Source organism: Primulina tabacum, chromosome 6, assembly GCF_025594145.1.
Source record: "Primulina tabacum isolate GXHZ01 chromosome 6, ASM2559414v2, whole genome shotgun sequence".
Lineage (NCBI taxonomy): Eukaryota > Viridiplantae > Streptophyta > Magnoliopsida > Lamiales > Gesneriaceae > Primulina > Primulina tabacum.
In genome coordinates, this window is record NC_134555.1 from 2364153 (window position 1) to 2389470 (window position 25318).

A 25318-nucleotide genomic window follows, 5' to 3' on the forward strand; every position below is an offset into this window, starting at 1 on the left:
TTGATCGGTCAACCTGCTCTCTTGCAAATTATCTGTAAAACGAAGTTTAATTAATCCCTACCCTGAATGGCATTAAACTTCAGGTCAACTATTATCATTCATACTGTTTTGAAAAAGATATTATTGGACCTGAATCATTTTTTTTAATAAAAAATCATTTGCTCATGCATGCGAACATTTTTGCATAATCTCTTGTTGATTCAAATTTTATAATAATTAAATTTACAAAATAAATATATTGTCTTTATTTTTTAAAATTTTTTGCCACCTTCTTACAAGCTATGAAAAACAAATATTTAATATCACACTTCATCTTAAACCAGTCCATTTTCAAATTTCTGGTTTGAATCTACACTAGCATTCATTGGCATGCAGTATTATTCAATTAGCCACCCTAGTGAAAAGGGTGAGGGGCAATATTCAATTATGGGAATTATTATAATTTATTATATAGCCAACAAAGTTGGCTAATCTGCCAGCGACACAAGTCTGACGTACAATGGAAGCAAAAAAATATAAGAGTAGGGTTTTAAAAAAAATTCATGATTTGTGAGACGAGTCAACTCTATCTTTATTTATAATAAAAATTAATATATTTGATATAATAAAAGATAATATTTTTTAATGAGTGATCAAAATAAAAGATTTGTCTCACAAAATTGATTCATGAAATTGTCTCACAAAAATTTATGTGAAAATATAATAATGTGATAGTAAATGAACATGGGGACTTAGTTGTGTGAAAGCTGATTGATGTTGTTAGGAGTTGATATTTTACTGAATTTATTATTTTAATTTATAACTTGTATAATGGCCTCATATGATGGTTGACTTAAAAAAAATCAGAAAATCTTAGTTATTTTATTTATTTTTGTCTTTTGTGTTCAGACAAATTATATCTTGTATAAAAAAGACTGAGCCTCCCATTCCATTACTTTCAAGGATTGATTATTGATATTGGTACAATGTCCAACCTGAGATACAAGTTAATTAATATCTATTAGATCTCAAGAAACTCCTGAGCACATTTAATTTTTACACAAAAAATAATAAAAATTATTAGAAGATCTCACCAGTCAATTTTATGAAATGAATATCTTATTTGATATATTCATGAAAAATTATTAATTTTTATGTCAAAAATATTACTTATTATTGTAAATATGAACATATTTGATTCATCTCATAAATAAATACATATATGTTAGATAGTTTCACAAAAAACCTATTAATAATTTTATTGTTGGGACAAATATTAAATATAAGGGTCTCCACCTACCCCATAAACATCCATGACAAAAATTTGTGTGAGACGGTCTCACGGGTCGTATTTTGTAAGACAGATCTCTTATTTGAGTCATCCATGAAAAATTATTATTTTTTATGCTAAGAGTATTACTTTTTATTGTGAATATTGGTAAGGTTGACTCGTCTCACAAATAAAGATTCGTAAGACCATCTCACTAGCATAAATTGTTGCCCGATGAGTATCTATATCCTACATATTCTTTTTCTAAATAAATCAATGGGATTCATGGAGTGGTTTTATATCGTGTGTGTAAGTATTGGTACGTTATAGAGTTTAAGATCTTTACAGAGATTATTTTGGTATGACCTATGATAAATCACTTTAAATGTTTAATCATCATTTAAATATAAAAAAAATTATATTTAAAATAATACTCGAAAAATAAACATATATTAAACGTAAGCAAATCATTAACATATATTAGGTAAACGCAAATAGTATAAGTCACTAGTATATATAATTAATTCGGAGCTGCCCTACTCATTGAATCCAATTTAATTATCTACCGATTTATTTTTTATATATGCGTGCGTAAGTGTGTATATATAATTAATTCGGATACATCTAATCTTGTCTTCCCGTTTATCACATTATTACAAGAAGAAAAGATTCGATAGAAGATCTTCATTAAAATTTAGTTATTCATCTTTTGTTTGACATTTTGTCATATGATCTCCTAAAATTGTAATGTTTATCCAACACTTGAGAAAAGATAGTTAAATAATACACACAAGCATATATAGATACACATACATACATACAATACGACACAATACTTGCTAATTCACATATACACACACAAACGCACAACCAACCCCAACGGCCCCAAAGTAAAATACGGAAGCAACTCGAGCAGAGGATGCATTTGAAGAACTCACCATTCACTCATTCAGGGAATGGTGGCAGGGACGAAGTGCAACCACACTAGCAGGAAATGCAAGAAAAAATATTAATTAAAGCCATATACATAGGTGTGTGTGCCTCAACATCCATTAGAACACACATCGATGGAAAGAGCATATTTTTTACATCACCAGGACATTTTTGTGGCCCCGGTTGGCTATTGTTTAAAACTTGGAACATGTCAAATTTCTGTAAAAGATTGTAACCGTCAACCTGTTCACTGTTTCTAAACATAATGTTGCTTAAAGAAGAATCGTTTACGTCTAAAAGACTATCAACGACAAGCCACAACCCCTGTTCACCGTCCTTTAAGACTATCATGTAAAGGAATGTACCTGCGGATGATCAAGTTCCAGTTTTTTCAGTGCCAGCCATCCGAGCTGCACTTCTGGAAAGCAGTACATCTTTCATTTCTCTGTAAACTTTAAGTTCTTCGAGTGCATCAGATGTCTTCCGAGGCTTAAAAAAATCAGAAACAGTTCCAACTTCTTTCTCTGGTTCGACTTCAGAGGCGTAAGATGTATAATGGCTTGAATCTTGGCGCAGGGGAGGGGCCATTTTAAGCATGTGAACAAGGGCACCAACAGCTGCATCCTGAGATTTCTTGACTGTTGAAGATGACTGGGAAGTAACTTCTGAAACATTGGCACCATCAAGATTTTGACTGTATGATAAAGAAATGATTTCAGCTCCACAAGTAGCCAAGGCATAATGTTAGCAAGAAACCACATACCTCGACCTTAAAGCAAGTAAATGCACAAAATTCCTTTTTCAAACATAATTGCACAGATCTTCAGATAAACACAACTAGCACACCAGTTACATAAAGGTGATAGTATTTAAAGAGACAGCATACATGAACACAGACTAGAACTGTAGAATAGTAAACAACAGACACGAGTGATGCATTTTCTTTTACATCAATAACACTCCAAATTATGCATACTAGAAGGTGGTTTGGATAATAACTTCCCTTTTTTATGGATCAAAGTTTTCTCTTATATACTCACCGGCTCTCTTGTAACTGGTGAACAGAGTTATGACAATGAATCCTGATGAACTCCATTGCATGAAAATTTCAAAAGAAAGGACTGGCAGGCAAATGCAGAACTAGAACCCATTTTTGGTTCCATACAACAGAAATGAAAAATGAAATATAAAATTCAAGTTACAAATAACCAAAAATGATGAATGCCTTCAACATCTAAATCAAATATGCATTTAACATCAACCTTAACAAAATAATCATATGTTGCTTGGTAGAATCTTAGATTACAAAAATGCAGTTGGTGGACCTTTAGTTTATACAAGTACGCAAGTGGAGGCAGAAGAAGTTAAGAAAAGACAAGCCCATGCGTTTTCTCTGCTTTGCATATTCAGCTTAAGGTTCTTGCTATTATGAGCATACGGTCAGATGCAACATGTTCACTGGTTAACCATGAAATATGTTAAACTGCATTTTGATGCATTACAAATAGCAATCCAAATTACCTAGTGTGGAAATCAGTTGAATCCACATCATCCACGATAAAAGGACAGGAAAAATCACAATCGCCAAAGTCATCCTGGAAAGATAATCTGCTGGAGCTTCTTGAGAATCCAAAGCGTGGCGAACTATTTGAGGACTGCAAACTTGAAAACCTTCCAGAATCCTCTTTCGCATCTCTTGATATCTAAGGAACACAAGCAAAAGTAAATCAGTAAGACTAACTCGCCCAAAACAATGAAAACTAGTAACCACGAGCTGAAATTCATTGAAAGATGCACCTTTTGACCAAGGTTTATCGGCGCGCAACACAATTCTCCAGCTCTGAGTGAATCTTGTTTCTTTATTGACCTAATTCCAGATGGAGACCCATGGGGTGAAGGATCACATTTTGTGTTTCTAGGAGATAGAGGCGGGAGAGAATGCCTGCTTGAATCAGATAAATTTGGAGAAAGGTATCTTGGACTTCTGCCCATCATTGGATGTGGAATACTCACAGGAGCTGTTTCTGAACGCATACGACTATGCATGGGATTTCCTGCAGAAAAATATGCAGGGGGAGATGGGGAAGGAGATGATGAGAAAGGAGGAGAAAGTAAGTCATCAGATGTAGATTTGTGATAAGTAGGGATTCTCTGTGTTTGCGTTCTATTGCTTTGTATGTCAGTAAGAGAAGTTGAATATTCATATGGGGAGCGATATAATGGTGGAGATCCACCGAATGCTTGGAACTGTTGAGAATAACCATCCCTGTGGAGACCACTTGCCCAGCTGTGCGGTCGTTGAAATGGTGATGCAGAAGTTGATTCTCTCGCTCTTATTGGGAAAGATGTGGCACGAGCACTCTTCGGAGACGATGTAGAAGGAAATGCCCTCATAGGGGGAGTAAGGGGGCTACCTACGTAGTCAGTAATTATTTCTGGGGGACACGATATGACGGAATCCAGATTGAAATCAGATAAATCTTCACGATATATCACAGATACGGAAAGGCGGCCTTGTTGGGCATCAACCGGAGTAAAATTATATTTCTTCATCGATTGCTCCTCTTCTCTTGAAAAAGGGGAACAAAACGAGTAGACTTTATAATTGATATCAAAATGGCTATTCCGATTCACAGAACATAGTTTTCGGAATGCCTTATATGCAGGAAGGATCCTCAACATAGAATAAACTGCGCGCAACAGTACAATCGATTTCTTGTATGTTTTCTTGTAAGAAGCATCAACAATTTGAGGAGACGTTGACCTAAGAGACTCATATTGAACAATCCACCTCTCTACAACTGTCTCCATTGACATCTCCGGAGCCAAAGTTGTGAGGGAATCATGATCTGATAAAGAGTTTTGTGTTTCTGTAACAAGTATAACATCAATTATCATAGGTTCCATCAAGCTCCTATTCCAAAAACTCAAACTTTCCATAGCAGCTGGACGATCTCCTAATGCTAAGTTGAACCATCTGTCGCTCTTTCTGACTTCTGTACTCCGACTAGGGGGCCTACTGGCAGGAACCCTTGAATCCAATACAACATGCAAACTTTTCAAAAGAAACTGATTAAGTATTTGTTCAAACCTTCCATGTTCCCCACGAGGATAACTCTGCAAATCCATTTGTCTATATAAACCAGATCTTAGATCCTGGTTTCCATCGTTATATATATGATTTCACTATGCATCCAATCTTTCCCAAGATTAATAATCCTATCGATTCCTAACCATTAATGTAAAATATTCCTGGGTTTTCAACGAAGTTTTCTTTTTCCTCTTTTCCCCACAATTTTTCAAACACAAGACGGAAAAATCTGACAACCATGAGCTCCCTCATACAAGCTGTTACGCGTATATACACATGCCTGAGAAATAAAATAGATCCCCAAAATTTAATAGAGGGAAATGCAGAATAAAGGAGCCGGTAGTAGCCCAATCATTAAAGATCAGCTACAGTGGTATAAAATAGACAACATGAAAATTTCGAATTCATGCAACAGAAATCACAGCAAACGGTGCAACACGCCAGATTCAAGATTGAAGATTTAAAAATATGCAAGCCAAAATAACCGAATCAGAGGAAAGAAAAGGTAAATACATGAACAAAAACATCACCGGAGTTCAAGAATACTGCATATACTTGGGAAGAAAAAAAAATCAAGCCCATGAAAATTTACCCCCGTAATTTCGTGTCCAACCTATAAATAAATCGAACGAGTAAAATTGAAAAAGCAACCAAAATAGTACAAAAATAACCATAAATTCAAATTATTTAAATTAAAAAAGAACACCAACTTGAAAGAGAATTCGAGAACAGTTTCTGCAAGAAATGGATGCGAGAGAGATTACAAAAGAGAAATATAAAGGAAAGGGATATTAAGAAAGATCGAAGCAAAGAGACTGCGTAGAGTGCACAGACTTAAGGGAAGACAAAGCAATTAATTATGTGGTCTATGATTTAATTAACATTAATTAAATCAAGATTCATTACAGAGAGTGAGGCGAAATTGGTCACCACCAGTGATGATAATATATTAATTTCCCAAATTTGGAATTTGAAATTATAATATAAATCTATGTTGTTTTTAGTATTTGTAATTACAATTTTAATGTTGATTTAATTACGATAAAAACTTGTGTGAGACGATCTCACGGGTTGTATTTTGTGATAAGGATCTCTTATTTGAGTCATACATTAAAAAATATTATTTTTTATACTAAGAATATTATTTTTTATCGTGAATATCGATAGAGTTGACCCATATCACAAATAAAGATTCGTGATATCATCTCACAACCTTACTCTTTAATTACTTGGTTTGATTTTGAAGTAACCGATCAGAAATTGAGCCTCAAATTTCAAGAAAATTCTTTAATAACAAAGTTGATAAATTTTTAGTACGTGATTATGGTATACAAATATTTTCTAGACACAAATGTATGATTTGTTTTAAAGAAGCAATTAAAAATTATTAATCATATGCCTACCATTTTTTATTTGGAAATTAATTTTTAGTCACAAATTCAGAATATAGGAAGTTCTCTGGCGGCCACAACAAATTGACAGGTAACGAATACAAGCATTTCTCTATTTTCTAAGAAAAATGAGTAATATATGCATTTAAATCTTTATATCTTGTTCTCAATTTTATAGCAGATTACATATCATATTTTTTTAATTTTGTAAAAATGAGTAATGCCATAAATATAATGTTCTCGGTATCACCATACTAATGTTTATACAAAACACAAAGACAAGTTAGTATACAAGATATGAAGCGATGATTGAAAAAAAAATTAAAAAATTGGGTTCAAATGTAAAATCCCAGTACGTATCTATTTTCTCACTTCTTGCCTTTGCGTTGTTTTGGGACTAGAGGTTTCTTTTTCACTTTTTTATTTGGTTTTCCTGCTGCAGATTTTCCAATCTTCCGTGTCACGCCCTAAATACAGACTTCTATCAGTAAGAGAGGTTCACATTTATTAAATATGCATAGAGGAGGTGAACATACTGATGTTTTCTTAGCTCTTTTGGTTTTTCCAACTGGCTGATCCTCTGCAGCGTCGATTTCATCAGTTTGAGCGATAGCTTTGGGCAGATTGTCTACCTCATCTTCTGAATCAAACGAGAATCCATCCAGTGTCCCTAAACGTGTAAAATACATCGAATCAGAATTTAAAGATAAAAGCTAATTAAAAATGCCATGGTACGTGTCCATGCTAAACAATCCAACTCAATGACCCCTGACCTTCAACCATGGTTTCAGCCTCATAAACATTAGATTGTGGTTTCAGCTGGATAAAGTCATTCATAATGGCCTCTATCTGATCATAAATTGCAGGAATATTAGTTCACACATAGGGACTTATTTCATGTGATCTACGTTTCATTCCATTAAATAATGATATTTTCTTTTATGATACTGGTGGAGGTTACAGTCGTGGGAAAGCGTTATTGACAAACCTTTGCTTCTGACTGACTAAAGCTCACCTGCAATGGACAAGTTACGTAACAAATCAGGGAGAGAAAAAAGAAGTGGTGGGGAAGGACAAAAGAACTCAGGATTGATAGAAATACCACACAGAACGTCCTCGATGGAACTATGTTTGTCTTGTATATAGTTCCTGAAATATCGTTGTAACAAAAACATCAAACAAAAGTACCAGCTGGATAGCTACACTGACCAGAATATATGTTGCGTTAAATCTAATCTAATATGCTGGAAAACAGTTACCGTATCAGTATTTTATTTCAGCGACGACTGATAAAATAACTAAAGCCAACACAGATGAGGTTTCTACCGAATGCCCAGCGAGATTAGAATTTGGTAAATACAAGATCAAGTTCATGCCAATTCAAACTGTGAATCAAAGGTGCAGTAGAGAAATATTGCAGAACAATGAGAAGATAGTTCATGCCTTTCAAATCCAAGAACATTTCATGATTATTGGAGAGGTCATCTGAAATCACCACCCGTCCAACAGCACCCACATCACCGCTTAAATCTATTGAATCACCTTCACATTCAACAAGTGCCTACAAAATAAAACAAGTAAATCATGTTCAGTATATTCAACGATATGATATACTATCCTAAAATAAAAGGTAAAAGGTAGTAAGCCTATAACTCCAACTCCTCAACGATGGAAATATCATGTTTCATTCAGCACCTTCACAGGAAGATGAACAAGGAAGAGCACAATGTGTCTGTAAATCCAAAATTCAAAATAAAATTTGGTCCCAGCTGCAGCAATTTGATAGAAAAGTAAAAAAAGTGGAGGTTCTTCGTATTGCATACGCAGCCATCAACCTCGTGGGGAAAAAAATTTGAGGTGTAGTCCACAACTATGGGTAGTAAATATTGATGACAATTCTTTGTGATTGGTCGGCTGACCTTTAAGCGTTGAACTTTCTCTGAAAGCAACAATGGCAACCTTGAAGAAGATATCTGCATTGGTAGATAACCAGTTCTTTATTTTATTTAGAATATTGTAAATGACAGACAGGACATTAAAGCTTACCTGAGGTCCAGGATTTTTGCTAGAGACATCTTCCCTCACAACATTGTTCTTGGCATCATTCTCTGGATAATATAAACAAGGATATAAGAGGAAACCTTTCGGCGGTAAAAGAAAGGAACAATATCGGTCAAGTCTTCAAACATGTAACAACAATTCAGACCTTAAATCAGGATCATTTCAAACCATCTGACTACATACACGTGCAGCAATATTACCTTCAATTTTGTCGCTATATACATTCCTCTCCTTGGAGATTTTTTCCTCCTCTTTTACCATCTTTTTTCTGGGAGATTTCACATTGGAGGCTTGATTTATTGGAGATTCCCCATCTTGCTCAAGGAGATCATAGTCCTTATCTTTTTTACTTTCTTTCTCTAAGCCATCCCTTCTAGCTGGACTGGCATTTGGAGTTGGCTCAGAATCTGAGGACAACGCCCATATGGAATGATTTTTTACCTGTTCAAGAAAATATTTGCATTAAGCATTCCTGAAAACCAACTTTAAGCAACATTCAGTTCCCCAGTCTTCAATACAATACCGTGGAAAACATAACTAATCCACTGTCAGACAGCACAGATAGAAAATCTGCAGCCTACACAAAAATGATCCTAAGATGTGCAAATAAGGACGAGCCTATCGCAGAAATAATTCCAGAGCAGAATTAATTTTTTTTTTAAAAAGATAAGGAGCCGAAGAATAATTATAGTAAACAATAAAGAAAGAAAGAAAGAAAAGAGAGCTCCTTACGTGAGGCTGTCCATGTTTTTTTGGCGTTCTCTTGGCACCATTCCTAGGTGCCTTTGTTCCTGCATAGTGACAGTTTAAACAACTCACACTTCAATCCATAATGCAATGAAAAACTCATTCTAATCAGGCCTATTCCCTTCGTTATACTGACAAATGTTTGTAGCTATAAATGTGGGTGGACTCACCATCTTGGGAAAGGAAGGGTGAGGAAAGTAAATCAAGAGATTTGGGGAGGGGTAGAATTTCAAATTTAGAAAAGCTACACATTTAATATTTTTTTAGTTTTTGCAGGGGTGCGCCTCCCCCTCCTTCACCCTGCCCGGTCCACCCCTGTTAGTAAAACACCACATAAGAAAAACCTTCTTTCTCATGGTCGTCATTTTTCTTCCTCTTTCTCTCTGGTGTCTGCTTTATATTCTTGGTTTTCTCAGGAGACTTCCCTTTGACAGGCTTACTAACCGTAGACTCTCTTCCATCACCATTATCATCAATATCTGAAATGCGCGAGGCTTGTTTCTTAAACAATTTACTTAGATTGATGCTGTCGGCCTCTTTATCGCTTGAAACGCTGTGCTCCGAAGGTGTTACGGACCCAGATGACAATTCTATAGCAGACTTCGTTGGCGGCTATTCATCAAGACATAAAAAGTCTAACTATTAGCACCCACAACAGGAATTCAAAAATTCACCCCCTATTTTAATAATGTAATCTTTGTCAACTCTTTGGAGTACACAAAAACCAAACAAAACCTAGGCATTACAGAAATCAGAATAATAATAAAACCGCCAATTAAACATGATGTGAGTGGTCCAATAACTTCACTTCAACTCATAGATGAAACAGAAAACTGGAGCTGAACCTAAATTAGCGGAAAACTACGAAGAGACATTTCGGCAAAAGAACTAAGAAGCCATAATGATCCTAATCTAAATTCACTTGCCTGTTACACTAAGGTTGCTTGATTATGGAACAGATTAAATATGTACAAGAGAGGAAAATTACCTGGAAAGAGCGCAGCCAGTCCGGCGAATCTTCCCTCGAGTTGCTCATCGGAAGCAAACGGTAACGATTAAAGAAGACCTCCTCCACCTGAGACAAATTAATAATCTTTTTCCGAATTTTTAAACATTATTTTTTAGTTTTACTTTATTATTCTTGCTTTGTTATTGAAATAACTTCAAGAACTGAAACTAATAAGTGATTATAAATTTTTTTTATAAAAATGTTTTTTACAAAAGTATTATAAAATATTTTAAATTTTTTTAAAAACAAATATGTGTTTGGACAAATTTTTACAATTAAAAATAATTTATTCTGATTTCAATCATAATCTTTATTTCTAAAAAACATCAAAAAATATCTCATAATTATTTTTTAAAAATTATATGACAAAAACTTGTGTGAGACAAGTCTCACATGTCGTATTTTGTGAGAAAAATCTCTTATTTGGGTCATCCATGAAAAAATATTATTTTTTATGATAAGAGTAATACTTTTTATGGTGAATATCGGTAGGGTTGACCCGTCTCACAGATAAAAGATTCGTGATATCGTCTCACAAGAGACCTACTAAAACTATATTTAGATGACACTTTTTAAAGATTATTTTTCAAAAAAAAAAAATTTACAAAAATTTTATCAAACAAATACTTTAAATTTTTTCACTCGAATTTTGAAATAACAAATTTTATAACCAAACAGGGAAGCTCTCACTAGGATGATAAAATATATTAAAGAATAATATAACATTTTAATTATATACATGTTAATTGTGTTTTATATGTTATCATAATTTTTTTCATGCATTGAGTGTGTATGATAAAGAAAAATTATGCATTGTATATGTCTATTTTTTAATTTAGGTACTTTTATTATAAAAAAAATTAGGAATTAAATTTAGAACTTTGAAAAAAAATATAAATTTTATGGTTTTAATAAGTTTGTTTAAAAAATTAATTAAATTTTAAAACTTATCAATACAGTAAATGTGTAAAAAAAATTAATTTAAAAAAATAGTAAAATTAAATAGGAGTATTTGAAGAATGAATTCATTCAAACAGGAGCATTTGAGATACATTAAAAATGATACCATGATCCAAGGTTTTTATCTTTATTATGCCCAAATTTTATAATATATTATAGATTTGAACAATAAATAGTAAGATAAACCAACAATTTTTAAATACCTTCACAAATTACATTTTTTGGATGAAGATGGGTGATTTAAATAATAATAAATATTTACAATTGATTTTATGAAGTTGGATGGCTTAAATTAATATTTATCCAAACTTACATAAATTCGAATTACCAACTAAAATCAAATCATTTCAAAGGTACCTGTCCTGACATGGTCTTGGAGTTGAAACAAAATTTAATCAAATGTACATGTCACAAATTTTATTCATTAAATTAAATATAATCTATTCTATATTTTATTAAAGGGGATGACATGATAGTAACCATCTAAAAAAAACCAACTTTTTTTTCCCAACTTTACCTTTATATGATACACTTTTATTTTTTATTTTTTAAAAAAAATTCAACACACTTTTATTTTTTTATTTCAACAATTCAAATATCAATTTAGTCTATCCATAATTCGTCAAATTTTACTTTAGTACATCAATAATGATAAAAAAAACTGTACACACACATCGCGTGTGCAGAGTAAGTAGTTGAACAATAAAATTACCATGAAAAAAAAAACTCACCTCATAAATTAACTGCGTTCAACTAATTTGTTCTATTACATGTTAAGAAAACTACTGTAAAAAACAATCAATTACTACAACTAACTCAACTATAAATTATCATACAACATAAGAATCATTAATACAAGCGCCAGTTTGGAGACAACCGTTGACAGAGAGGAAATGTTAGACTCGTGAAGAACACTGCATTCATTTGAACTGTCGGTTTTGCTTACATCGGACCTCAGTATAGGTTTGTTTTACTGTTGTCTGTAACACAAGACTCTAGTATCTTCCAAAGGAGCATGAAGTTAAAAAAGAAAGTGTTGTTACTCCCGAGGGCGAGCAAGCCAAAGAGAACTGAGGGCTCGAAGTCTGGAGAAGTAGTCGCTTATGGCAAGGAGAGCACGAGCAGATTGGCGAGTCGTAAGTATACGATGCATCTGTTGGAGTGTCTGCTGCCGTAAATTATCAGCCTGTGACAGAAAGAAGACATACTTTGTAACATCACATGTAAGGTAAAATGGAGTAGAGTGGCAACTGTCAATTAACATACCTCACATTGCTAGCCTAGCAGCCACAATTTAAAAAGACAGTACGATAAATGGTACATAAGACAATCCACACCAACGTGGGAGTGAAACTAACATTGCCCATAAACACTCATGAAACAAGAAAAATGATCACCTGGCGAATGAAGCCCTCGAGAGTTCCCAACTTTCCCATAGCCATTGCCATTTGACCCATGTAGTTAGCCACATTGCCGGATGAACCTGAGGGGCCAAGAGAACCAGCTAATGTCTCAGCCAAGGACTGCTGCAATGCTTCCATGCCTTGTGACAGAGAATCTTCAGCCTGCTGAGAAGACTGTTGCAAATTGTTGATGGCCAATAACTGCTGCTCAGTCAATGGCTCTAACTGATTTATAAGAAGCTGCAACCAACAAATTCAAATTCGTACTTATATATAGAGAACTTTATTGCCAGGTTCCTGCTCATGTTGCCCTTTAACATCTTGTCCATTGACATAGCAACATATACTAGTTTCTTTTATTCTTCAATGACATTGTTTCAGAAGTGTGAAAAATGACATAACGTCCACAATTTTTGCCCAATTCGGATGTTAGAGAAGTTGCAGAGAACAGACATACAAAGAACTCACACATTACCTTAAGAAGTTCGGATGAACGAAATCCGCCGAGCCAAAGGAAGCATCTTTCAGCTGGAGTCTTCCACATGCCGGACAAGATGTGGAAGACATCAGCTTTCGCAGCATCCCCTTTGATCCGGAAAATATCTTCATAATGTGCTGCAATGCCTTCCACAATTATGCGAAGTTCACCATCACCCGCATGTGAATTAACAGCACCTCTTAGCTCATTAATTCGACGGTTGTTCTCCTCCAGCCACCGTGCATATTCAACATCGAAAGCTAAGGCACCTGGTAATATGGAGTCTAACTATAATGACACAAAGGCTCCAAATAACTCAAATTGACATGCAATATTACAAGTTATTATTTGGCAACAAAAACATTCAACTTCGATACAGGATAAAAAGAGAATTGTTGCCTCACCAAAATAATGTTCTTTTGTTGAAAGGAGCGAATGGAAAAAAGAATGTCGTATCAATGGAGAGTTCTGAGAATATTTCATTCTTATCAAATTGAAACAAAAACTTGTTTGAATTCTTGGAACGGAACGGAACGGAACGCAAACAAGTTTGGTCAAATGAATAAATGGATAGGGCCCTATGACTTCAATTAATTATCCAAAAGGAAAATGAATCATGTTCTAACTTTAAATAATTTCCCCATCTATTTAGAGGTTAAAAATATATTAGTAATTGATATGAGGACTTCTCCCCACGAGGGTTTCTATATTTTTTTAATGAATCTTCTGTAATATCCTGGACATATTTTATTCATAACCTTTTACAGGAGTTTAAAAATTCTACTACTACAAATAATTGAGACACCATAATCTTTCCTGTGTCCTTAATTGAGGAATTAAAATCTGAAATGTTAGCTCCTTCAGGCATCTTAAATCTGATTCAGTTAAGGTATATTAAATTTTATTAAACAAGCATATTACTCGAAGAAACTCATTCAAGCCAGTTCTTAGTAGATAACGTAAAGCAGGTTCAAAAGCAAAATTAAATTATAATTTAGCTTTACCAAGAAAAGAATGTAAGCTACATGTTCTGATCTACATGTGGGATCATTACAATTTTATTTGTGTGAACTAAAAGTTCTGATCTACATGTGAGATCATTAACATTTGATTTTGTGTTCCACTCCATATCCTTAATAAAATGCTCATCGAAGTTTGTATCTTCGGTCCCACAAGGTTAAATATTATTTCCAGCCAGCAGCTGACCTCCTTAATTCTTAAATAACAGCTTCAGTCCAATTGGCATGGGTCAACAGCAGTTAGGCCAACCCATTGTTTGATTTCTTAATAAGAAAACTCGTGATTACAAGTAATGATCAAGAATGGACCCTAGAGCAGGAAACAATCCTAACAACTGAATATTTCCTCTCTCCCTAGCATAAGTAGCTACCCATGCATAAATTTCTGAATGCTTACCGATAACTTACTCTACCCATTTCATTCCCTTTGTCCCCGCAAAAACAACAACCCTCTCTCCCCTTTGTAGATCCTCCTAATGTTACAACGCTCGTCATTACACCAACTACAAGTTATGCCAAGAAATTAGTTCAAAGAATGAGGAAAAGAACTTGAAGCGAAATGCTCGTTTAGCTACTTCCCTTTAGTTTTGAAATTGGCGGTGATTTGCCATCACTTCTCTGCCTCATCCACAATGTAATCAAATCCAGTAGCACTTTCCACACAATAAGATCTAGGTCCGTTTTAAATTCCCTCCTTTCATTTTGCCTCTATCATCACGTCTCTATATTTCAATGCACAATTTCCAGAATAATTCAAAAATTAAACAAGAAAGTATAGCCATAACATAGTATTCTTTGTTCTCTTATTCAGCAAAACATGAATTTTACAGTAGAAAATGTTTTCTGCTAACTTCCAACAAGAAAATCTATGAAATAAGAATCAGAAGCTCAAATCAAGATCATCATACCATTTCCACCACTTGCTTGAGATTGATCTCCTGAACTTGAAATAAATATCCCCTTCAGAAAAAAAAATCTGCATTCACTAATTTGAAAAACAGTGTAGAAATCTGCATGAAAATTTTGTAAGATTTATGTAAAAGTAGCACAAAACCTGCTGCCTAGCCCTTTGAAGTTCTTGCTCAAGGTGTGTCAATTTCATTCTGCTGCTCTCTAGCTGTTGAACATATGCCTAAATGCCATATAAAAAAATGACGAACAAATGATGTAAAACATAATTAAAATGGGACCAGAAAATAAACCCAAGATACTTAAAATGAGCCCCATAGATCATAAGGAAAAACAACATTCATGAATCTAATATGTAGTAGTTGTACATTAAGCACTCCTAAAAACTAATTTTACATTAAAAAATTGTGCTAATAAAAGCACCCTTATTCAAATTATAATAATTCAATCGTGAATAATTTTATTTACAATCGCAATTTTTGTATTGAATAAAAAGTCTGAGATTAAATATATTTAATTTATTTTCTCGCAATAATTTCAGCTTGATTCATATAAATAATACTAGCATCTAACAGGATGATTTACTATACTGGTTCTGATGCATTATTTAATCCTATTTCATCTTTCCATTACTTAAATCAATGTTATTAGAAACTATAGCAAGATACATTTACTAAGTCATAAACTATGTCAAATAAAATCAAAATAATTATGTATTATTGCAAAAGAAATAATTCATTATGCGAGCAGGATGTGTGTGCTTTATTCATTAACATTTGATATGAAGTATCAACAATGGTAAAAATATAAAATATCGCTGACGAAAAACAATGGCAGATAAATGGCGCACTAATGAGATACCTACTTTTTTTCTCAAACGGCTTTTTCTTGCAGCTTCACGATTTTGAGCGAGCCTACGTAGAGTCTGCAAAGGGTAATAGAGGTCATGAATCTAGATTAAAAGTAAATATGCATGTACATGCAGTTGAGGTCTACAAAACCTTTTGATCTCTGGACTTATCACTGCCATCAGAAGCTACTAACACCTGTGACGGATTGTTTTGAAACTGCAGAAGAAAACAAATACCAACGACCAATTAAATACAAACATATTATGAGGAGGCAATAAGAATTTAAGCACAAATTAATGCTGCATATTCACAAGACACTTCAAATTGAACTTATTACATGTAAGCTAGAGAGAGAGAGAGAGAGAATTTCTACGTCACATCCCATATATGCATCAGTGAAAGTAGAAAGAAAGGACCCTGCATATTATTTGCCCAAGTATCAAGGACGTTACCCTCAAATTCCGATCTTCCGTATCAGCATCAGTTGAGGAATCAGTCCTAGGACTGACATCCGCCATTTGGACACTCCACAATCTCCTAGATCGATGCTTCAATGTGAGTCAGTCAAGTACATTTCAATCTTTAGAAATTGACCAGAACCCAATGTCACGGAATATGGAAGCAAACTTCCAAAAGAACCTGTAAAGAAAAACAAAGTATTTCAATACTAAATAAGTAAAATTTGTTTAAGGTTCACACTTCTAGAAGATGTCGGAGGTAATGAAACATTTATGTTTCATGATGAAGCTCGATTTCAAAGGTCATACCAAGTTAGGACCTGTTTGGTAGATATTTAGTCCTCGACTGTAGGTTTCATTGTTAAATACTTTCTTGTGTCAAAACAAAAGAACATCAGACCAACTCCTCACAATAATAACCGACGACCGCGGAAAACTGTTTTCATCTGAATTCAACAAGTTAAAGATCACAGATTTTCTTTAATCAATTTAAAGGATATGAAACATTAACAGTGTAGGTTTCAATTTTCATGCGATTCAGTATCAAGTAAATTCCCCCTCCTGGTAACACTTTCACTCGTCCATAAATATACTGAATTTTAGTAAATACGCATCCTCGTAAAACAAGAGGAATGGTCTTGGCATATATAATCAAACATGAAAACCTATAGACAATCACAGTGTTCTAAAAAGCGGCAGGCGGGCGGTTACCTACCGCCTAGCGCATAGGCGACTAGGCGGGGCCTAGGCGGTTGCCTGGGCGGTTTTTTTTAAAGCTTAAATTCATTAAGTGGTTCATGAGTATTATGTTTGTATATGAAATATATATTATTATAAAATTTAAAATTGTAATAATAAATATATATTAATAAATTTTTATATATGAATCATCCACATCAGTTTACTAGTTTACTACAACCGTTGTACAATGAAAATTAAATTTGTTCAACATTTTTTTCAACATAATATATTGATATTAAACCTAAACATATAACTCTTCTAGTTCATCTCCATATTTTTCCAATACTTCTTCTGTATCGGATTCAAACTCAAAATCCATGGCTTCTTCCTCCTCTTCATCCAATACAAATTCTTCTTCGTGAAGTTCCCTTACATCTTCAACATTTGTCTCAACATCTTCATCTCCACTATCAACAATCCATCCTTGTGCCATAGTTGCTTCTTCATAATTTGTTTTTTTTTTTAAATGTAAACCGCCTAGGCGGATTTTTAATTGTAAAATCGCCTAGGCGGCTTTCGCAGAAGTTTCGACTAGCCTAAAATCGGCGCGGTTTTGGACCGCCCAACGCCTAGGCGCGGGGATTTTTAGAACACTGGACAATCAATATCAAATCTCGCGATCTCACCTGCAGCCTACGGATGTATTTTTCCTCTGCATCACCTCTTTCACCACCGAGCAATTAGATAAGTTCCTCTGATGGTGGTCCAGGTTTTTTTCCCCACCCGATTATAAAGCTTATCCCCAATCGTCTCACTGACTTACCTTGACCACATGATATTGAGGTCATATTACTTTCCTCAACAGAATCCCAAATCCAAACATTCCACTAATGTCTTAATTAAACCCATGTAGTCACTTTTGAATTATCATCCTTTTAGTTTCACATAGTTTATATTAGTTACCATTTACCAAGAAAATGGACCTGTAATTCTTTACCCCACTGAAGATCATTAGATAAGCCCCAGTTAATTTCTTTCGTGAAACCTGCAATAATAAGATACAGTAGCCCAACAAAAACACTTGCTAAATATCACACTCGAGACATTTCCAACTTAACATCCACACCTTGGAAGGTACCTCATATAAATTTTTTTCAGCCACCGCTTATCCACAGTATGGTGAGGTCTCTAACATGTACATAATCAAGCACAAATTGCTTAAATTTAATAACTAACAGCTGAGTCCTCTCGGAACAGCAGGAGGGCTGTAGTCCATTTTTTTTTAATTTTGCTAATACATTGGCACGAAATATTTTTCTAAACCAACTAACAAAACCAGTTACAGTTTTTGTCCCTTTCCGGGCGACCATCTTTTCACCATTTCACAACTGTGCGCCGTTATTTTTTAAGAAAACATAGCGCATAAAAGGATAAAAAAATGAAACTAAAAGATCTCAAGTAATACCACCGATTCCATCACAGAGAAGTGAAGCTTAGTTCATATTCAGCTCTTTTTCTTACAAAAAGTTCCCTCGATCCCCAACCAATAGCACGAAAAACATCAGAAAACAAGAAACCGATTCGCAGGGATATTTCTGATACAAAACAAAAACCGCCCAGAAAGCTCAAGATTCAAAATTGACCTATTTTTCTAACGAGCCCCTCCAAAATTCCAATTCTTGCATCTGGGTTTTGTCCCAGGAACAATAGGAATAAAAAAAACAACAACAACAATCCGCCGATCGTGACTTGGTCAATTGCTTTTTCTCCATTTCTAATTTCACTTTATGCTGGAAGTTTCGATGAGGTATCCCCTCCTCTTTCACATGAAAAAAGGCCGAAAATTATACGAAAAACAGCAGCGATTCTCACTTGGAGGAAGTACATAGAGATTACCTGATGCCTGAGAAAAGCTTGCGACTACTGAGGAGTGAGCGATGCAGATTGAGAAATGAAAGTAGGAATTATTGTTCATTTTTGTCTGTAATAATTAAATAAGATTAATATTACCATTAATAATAAGGTTGCACTAGAAGCGCACTTTGCTAGTGAAGTCCTTTTTTTAAAATAAAATAAAATAAAATTTCCATCGTAAAAAAATGTCATTTTCATTGTATGCTACAATATCCCAAAAAAAAAAACAATAATTAAATTTATTTTATTTGAAAAATGATTTTCGTTATAATTAAGTCTTGAACCGAATACTTTGACTTAAATTTGGAAATTTGATATAAGATGGAATGAACTACAAGTCAGCGATTTAATAATATTTTTGTATTTGTGATTTTTAAGAAATAACACATATTTTTTATTGAAAAATTTCATTTTTTGTCTAATAATATAAATGATAATAATTGAAACCTAATAATTTATATCACAATTTACAGGCTCCTGTGCGTTGTTAAGGCTTGATCATCATTTTTTATTTAAAAATTACAGTTTACTATTACTGGACATAATTTTTTCATGCTATTTCAAATATATACTCATCTCTTATTTGTTTTTTGAGTAGGTCTCTTTTGAGATGGTCTCACGAATTTTTATCTGTGAGACGGGTCTATCCTACCGATATTCACAATAAAAAGCAATACTCTTAGCATAAGAAATAATACTTTTTCATGGACGACCCAAATAAAAAATCTGTCTCACAAAATACGACCCACGAGACCATCTCACATAAATTTTTGCCTTATTTTTTTGAAGTGGCGTACATATCACGTGTTTTCTATCTATATCACTACATGTACATAATAATAATAATTATTATTATTATTATAAAGAAATTTTATATGTTTTCTATATATTTATTTTTTATTTTGGTTATCTAGCTTGTTAAACTTTGATCTTAGTCTATTATCGTTGTATTTTTGACAATTTTAGTTATTTTTCTAACATGATGATATGTATAACGTCACATTAACAATTTTGATGAAAAAATATTAAAATTGTCAAAAATCATAAAATATACGACTAAAATTAGAATTTGAAAATGTAAAGAACCTAAAATCACCATAAATCAAATATACATGAACAAAAATGTTCTTCACCCTAATAAAAATAATATCATTTTTTCATCTGTATTTTCTAAGTGGATTATTGTTTACTTGTATTTATTTATTTTTGAGAAATTTTGTTAACGTGCCAACTTGGAAGACTTTGCAGAATTGAAGGTCCAAAACAACGACACTCTATCTTCGGCCCGTCAAATATTTGGGCCATAGGGCTTTGGTCCCTGGACGACTAAAAATATTTGGGCCTTTCGTCTCATCCTCGTATTTGTCTATAAAATAAAATTAAAATTATTTAGATATAAACTTACCGTAAAACAAATAAAAAAAATTATGAATAAACTTACAATAATATATATAATCTAAAAAAATAAACACAGAATATAAATTTTAAAAATAATTGCCTTTTATAATATTAAAATTGTTCTTCTAACTAATTATTAAAAAAATGGTAAAAATATCATTTATAATCTTTTTAAAACTTAATGTATTCTTAATTTTTTTATAAAAAAAATACCATTAACACTAAAAAATCATTATGTAAATTTTTAGTTAAATATTCTCTTACTAACAAATTTCAGTAAACTATAATCAAGAACACATTTTAATTATTTATTAAATATGTAATTTTTTTTTATTTTTCATAATAAAGCGGAAACTCTTGAAGAGATATTAAATATGTAAAGTTGAACATTTGTCGTTTGTCTAAAAATTATAATAAGATGCGATAATGTAACTCTAATATTTTAAATCGTACAACATCTGAAGCGCCTCATTTCGATCAATTTCCTATCATGCAATCATTGCGCACAAATAATCACCCCCAATAATTATGTTTCTTGTCATATATGATAATCAAACAAATGATTTTGTCTCTAATATCAATGGTAGGATCTAACGTCTATCATCATATTAAAAATTATAGATAATAGTAATAGTGCAAATTCAATCATTTAAATCATACACCATCAGCCCAAACGACATGTGTTGATCGTTCTCCTAAAAAAGACAATTATTGTATCCAATAAACGAGTTTCATTGAGTTCTAGTGAATGAGCTAATTTTTAAATGATCATTCTCAAATAGAGTGACTTTGCAAGTATTATGGATTTGTTAGTTCATACTTAAATTAACGTGTGCCTAGTTCTTCGTTACCTGCAACATGTTTGGTCAAGATCTCAAAGAATAAGATGTTTTCGAAAAGTTTGAAAGGAAAATGAAGTGGTAGGAAGAGGAAGTTTGACAAAATTGTGGTACTATGTCATACAAAATGTGGTACACTTCATGTCGAAATGTGGTACACTTTATGTGGAAATGTGGTACTAAAAAAGTACCCAGGAACTGAACACAAAAAAAATCGACGGCTCCCGATCAATTAATTACATATTATTACTATTATGTCGATGGAACCTGAAACCACTATCTTTCGATGCTCATTGAATAAACTTCTTACTAACGTAGTAGCATGTAAGTCACGCCAACCAAATAAATCGTACTGGATATTCTCTGTATGACAAATTCGTTCGAGAAAATGTCCGTAAGATGTATCAAACTCTTGACAATTGATCAAGATTAATAACATATTATTCATGAAGTTCATGTTTGAACATGAGATATTATTTTTGGTGGAAATATTTGATTTTTCGATGGTTTGGTGAGACAAAGGGTTCTGGTTTGATTTGTAATCCAGAACAGTGAAAATTAATTACAGATTCGGGAGATACAAGACAATATTATATATGCGTTGACGGTCATAAAATTCTATTGGGTATTTCAAACGAATTATGTGTGAACTTGGACAAGAAAATTAATATATATTGGCTCAATTATTCCAACGAGTGAATGACTAATAAATTAAAACTTCTCGAAACCAACACCTTCTGATATGAAATTTTCTTCGTATATTTTTCTCTACATAGTAAGGCAAATTACGAAATGGGATCTGCGGGGTTTGAAGAATGGCAAAAACTTGTGTAGACGGTCTCATAGGTCGAATTTTGTTAGACGGATCTCTTATTTAGGTCATCAATGAAAAAGAATTACATTTTATGTTAAGAGTATTACTTTTTATTGTGAATATCGGTAGTGTTGACTCGTCCCACAGATAAAGATTCGTGAGACCATCTCAAAAGAGACCTACTTTTAAGAATTAAATGGTTACTTCTAGGTTTCATGGGGTGTTTTGAACTTTGGCAAAAACTTGTGTGGGACGGTCTCATGGGTCGTATTTTGTGAGACAGATATCTTATCTGGTTCATCCATGAAAAAATATTACTTTTTATGCTAAGAGTATTACTTTTTATTATGAATATCGGTAGGGTTGACCTGTCTCACAGATAAAGATTTGTGAGATCGTCTCACAAGAAATCTACTCTTTTACTTTTAAGTAATGATGTTGTAATTTCAATTTAAAAAACTTTTTATTCTATTTGGCAAAAAACTTATTAAATTTATTTATTGTTGAAATGAGAGTGGTCCTTAATAACATAATATTAATAGTGAAAAACCAAGTTGCAAGACTTATCCGATAGTTCTCTCAGATAAGGATACGAAATTTTGCCGTAGATATTTAGGTTAATTGTCATCTTCAAACTTTAAGCATATGTCGTGAATATTATAATTCTACCAATATATACTTTTTTTTTTCTTTTTGAAGATGAAGATCTACCAATATATTTTTTCATGGGTTATTAGTGCATAAGAAAATTTTTTAATGTAGTACTTAAGAGTAACAACTTGTTAACGGATAACTTTAGATATAGAAACGGTTGGTTAAAATATTTGGGAGTATAGTTGCTGTAAGAGATTTGGACAAAAAATGTTAGGAACAAACATTCTAAGATTGATGGTGAAAATAGTTGGGATTAAGCTAGGTGGTTTTATGTGAGTTGAACAAAAACAGTTATGAAATTGATTTGTTCTCGACTTTCTCTCGTCAAATAACTTCCTAAATAAATTATATATCGTAAATTTATTTCGATTCGTGGAAAAATTTAAACAATTTTTAATATATCTAAATTTCGAGACAAATTCATAAGAGACGGTTTCATTGATTAATTTTTTTAGACGAATCTTCTATTTGACTTGACTCATCAAATAATATTGTTTTCAATTTCATAAGTTCATTGAAAATATAAGTTGGGTCGAACTATCTCATATATTAGATTCGTGAGATCAGAGACTATTTAATCTCTAACTAACTTTAGCATATTTTAGTTATATTTATGGCAAAAATTTGTGTGAGACGATCTCACGGGTTGTATTTTGTGAGACAGATTTCTTATTTAGGTCATCCATGAAAAAATATTATTTTTTATGCTAAGAGTTTTACTTTTTATTGTCAATATCGGTAGGATTGACCCGTCTCACAGATAAATATTCATGAGACTGTCTCATAAAAGATCTATATTTATAGAAACTCGCCTTACCCAATCAAATAGTCTCTAGTTCATGCTATTAATTCGATTTGTGTGGTTTTTTTTGTTTTTGTTTTTTTACTTATCTCTTACCAAACTACAAGAATTGACTATTTTGTTTAAAAAATATAATGAATAAAACAAAACAAAAAATATTGTGTTGTCTTTTTTTTCCGGTATAAGCCACCGAAGGCTCAGTTTATTTTGCAAACTTTAATTAAATATGTTTAATCGGCCCACTAAAGCACGTGGGACAAAAATTACCAGTTTTCTGCACACAAAACAAACCAAACATGCCCTACCATAATTTTCCACTCAGATTCATCCAACCAATAGAATTTCGCCAAATGGTTATTCTCTCATTTTAGCACCCAACTTGAAGCTCATTGGATCGGCTTTCCACTTCCGGTTCGGCATGATCAGCCGTGACACCTCCCTTCCTCCGCTTTGGCGAGCCGCTACCCGAACCCGATGAGACCGTCGATACCGACGTCTCAGTAAACCGCCGCTTAGCCGTTACCCTTACAGGCTCCGGCTCATTCAAGCCGATTTTGTGCGGAAAATTCAGTAAAGCCTTCGAGCCACGCATTCTGTAAGCCGCTCTGTCGTAAGCCGAAGCCGCTTCTTCGGCCGTTCCATATGTTCCCAGCCACACCCTCGCGCCGTTCTTAGACGGGTCCCTTATCTCCGCCGCGAACTTCCCCCACGGCCGACGCCTCACCCCTCGATAGTGCCTCCCTGTAGGTCTACCCACCACCGGCGCCGCCATCATCGGCGAGAATTCTGTTTTCACTGCGGATATGCTCCGCTCCTCCGGCTCCACTTTAACATTGTTAAACGGTGTCCACCCATCACTGACGGCGTCACGCAACAGACCGTAAATCACCATATCTTCTGAATCATCAACTTTTAACGGCAAGTCTCCCCAGGTTTCAGTTAAACACGGCACCAGACTGCTGAAACTAGAGCTCCGGAAAAACACCGGGAAACTCACGGGCGTATTTAAATCGTTGAAAGCTGGCTTGTACATGAGTTCTTGATCAATTATAAGCCTCAAAGAATTAATCTTGGATTTCCCAGAAGCTTCGATCAAATTCTGAAAAGCTTCGATCAAATTTAGCAAAAGGGATTGTAAATCAAGAGATTAAATAAAATTTCTGAATCTCGAGGTAGTGAGAAAAGGTTGAATTGAATAGAGAAGATGCATGTACCCCAAGACGAAACCTCCGTAGCCCATCTATACATTAATATAAGCGCACAATTAAAAGATTTTTGGTACTTTTTGAACTATTTTTATTTTATATATTAAAAAAAACCTGTTACTATTGTTGTCTGCTGTGGTGAATTTAATGTAGGTGGATCTGATGGGGCCAGTGAGCTTCTAGAGAAGGAGAGCAAGTGGGCAAGTGGGTAATTTGGGAAGATTTGAGAACCACGTGATTTATGAGGCAAGTGGGAATTCGGAAGACAAGATGTTGGCATCACCCTCTCTGGTGATTACTACGTCACTAGAAACAATTTTTAGTTTTGGGAAAACTTTGTATTTGTTTCTTTAGATTTTGTTATAAAAATTTCAAATGTTCAGTTATGTCAGTGCATAGTTTTAATTGTCTCGTTCAGTTTCAATACACCACAATAATATACTGATTACATT

General features: G+C 33.6%; 4 protein-coding genes across 9 annotated transcripts; all 4 read right to left on the reverse strand.

Moving 5' to 3' along the window:
• Nucleotides 1–2391: 2391 nt before the first annotated feature.
• On the reverse strand, nucleotides 2392–6132 carry LOC142548649 (autophagy-related protein 13a). Its single transcript, XM_075657103.1, has 4 exons — nucleotides 5984–6132; nucleotides 3980–5553; nucleotides 3704–3885; nucleotides 2392–2876 (listed from the first exon to the last, which is right to left on the reverse strand). The coding sequence occupies exons 2-4, from the start codon at nucleotides 5309–5311 to the stop codon at nucleotides 2558–2560; spliced, it is 1833 nt and encodes a 610-aa protein (XP_075513218.1). The 5' UTR covers nucleotides 5312–5553; nucleotides 5984–6132; the 3' UTR covers nucleotides 2392–2557.
• Nucleotides 6133–6891: 759 nt separating this feature from the next.
• On the reverse strand, nucleotides 6892–10604 carry LOC142548650 (uncharacterized). Of its 2 annotated transcripts, XM_075657104.1 has the most exons (12): nucleotides 10461–10604; nucleotides 9817–10084; nucleotides 9458–9516; nucleotides 8926–9166; nucleotides 8711–8772; nucleotides 8584–8637; nucleotides 8108–8225; nucleotides 7767–7813; nucleotides 7653–7679; nucleotides 7438–7513; nucleotides 7201–7334; nucleotides 6892–7131 (listed from the first exon to the last, which is right to left on the reverse strand). In XM_075657104.1, the coding sequence occupies exons 1-12, from the start codon at nucleotides 10506–10508 to the stop codon at nucleotides 7033–7035; spliced, it is 1233 nt and encodes a 410-aa protein (XP_075513219.1). In that variant the 5' UTR covers nucleotides 10509–10604; the 3' UTR covers nucleotides 6892–7032. The 2 variants fall into 2 exon arrangements, with proteins under 2 accessions (XP_075513219.1, XP_075513220.1); XM_075657105.1 differs by lacking the exons at nucleotides 9817–10084; nucleotides 10461–10604 and adding an exon at nucleotides 9643–9790.
• Nucleotides 10605–11831: 1227 nt separating this feature from the next.
• Nucleotides 11832–19249, reverse strand: LOC142548652 (transcription factor TGA2.2-like). 5 transcript variants are annotated; one of them, XM_075657107.1, is made up of 11 exons: nucleotides 19137–19217; nucleotides 16869–17005; nucleotides 16554–16740; nucleotides 16252–16317; nucleotides 16116–16175; nucleotides 15396–15473; nucleotides 15250–15301; nucleotides 13320–13591; nucleotides 12839–13084; nucleotides 12143–12627; nucleotides 11832–11886 (listed from the first exon to the last, which is right to left on the reverse strand). In XM_075657107.1, exons 3-10 carry the CDS (start codon nucleotides 16617–16619, stop codon nucleotides 12481–12483), a joined length of 987 nt encoding a protein of 328 aa, XP_075513222.1. In that variant the 5' UTR covers nucleotides 16620–16740; nucleotides 16869–17005; nucleotides 19137–19217; the 3' UTR covers nucleotides 11832–11886; nucleotides 12143–12480. The 5 variants fall into 5 exon arrangements, with proteins under 5 accessions (XP_075513222.1, XP_075513221.1, XP_075513224.1 ...); XM_075657106.1 differs by lacking the exon at nucleotides 16869–17005 and having other exon boundaries at nucleotides 19137–19249; XM_075657109.1 differs by lacking the exons at nucleotides 16869–17005; nucleotides 19137–19217 and adding an exon at nucleotides 18884–19115.
• Nucleotides 19250–23800: 4551 nt separating this feature from the next.
• LOC142548653 (ethylene-responsive transcription factor 1-like) lies at nucleotides 23801–24973 on the reverse strand. The gene has a single exon (XM_075657112.1). The coding sequence runs from the start codon at nucleotides 24692–24694 to the stop codon at nucleotides 24029–24031; it is 666 nt and encodes a 221-aa protein (XP_075513227.1). The 5' UTR covers nucleotides 24695–24973; the 3' UTR covers nucleotides 23801–24028.
• Nucleotides 24974–25318: the final 345 nt, after the last annotated feature.

Bases quoted from the DNA above. Each gene is read 5' to 3' on its own strand.
- LOC142548650 (XM_075657104.1), bottom strand. From the start codon at position 10,508: ATGAGCAACTCGAGGGAAGATTCGCCGGACTGGCTGCGCTCTTTCCAG. The intron at 8,226-8,583 runs GTCAGCCGACCA...TTTATTTTGTAG, and splicing joins AGAAAGTTCAACGCTTAAAG to GCACTTGTTGAATGTGAAGG. The intron at 7,680-7,766 runs GTATTTCTATCA...TGTCCATTGCAG, and splicing joins CATCGAGGACGTTCTGTGTG to GTGAGCTTTAGTCAGTCAGA.
- LOC142548653 (XM_075657112.1), bottom strand. From the start codon at position 24,694: ATGTACAAGCCAGCTTTCAACGATTTAAATACGCCCGTGAGTTTCCCG.
- LOC142548649 (XM_075657103.1), bottom strand. From the start codon at position 5,311: ATGGATTTGCAGAGTTATCCTCGTGGGGAACATGGAAGGTTTGAACAA. The intron at 3,886-3,979 runs GTGCATCTTTCA...TGTGTTCCTTAG, and splicing joins CGATAAACCTTGGTCAAAAG to ATATCAAGAGATGCGAAAGA. The intron at 2,877-3,703 runs GTAATTTGGATT...TTTATCATACAG, and splicing joins TCAACTGATTTCCACACTAG to TCAAAATCTTGATGGTGCCA.
- LOC142548652 (XM_075657106.1), bottom strand. From the start codon at position 16,619: ATGGCGGATGTCAGTCCTAGGACTGATTCCTCAACTGATGCTGATACG. The intron at 16,318-16,553 runs GTAACGTCCTTG...TTTCTTCTGCAG, and splicing joins CGGAAGATCGGAATTTGAGG to TTTCAAAACAATCCGTCACA. The intron at 13,085-13,319 runs GTAATGTGTGAG...TGTTGGTTGCAG, and splicing joins GTTCATCCGAACTTCTTAAG to CTTCTTATAAATCAGTTAGA.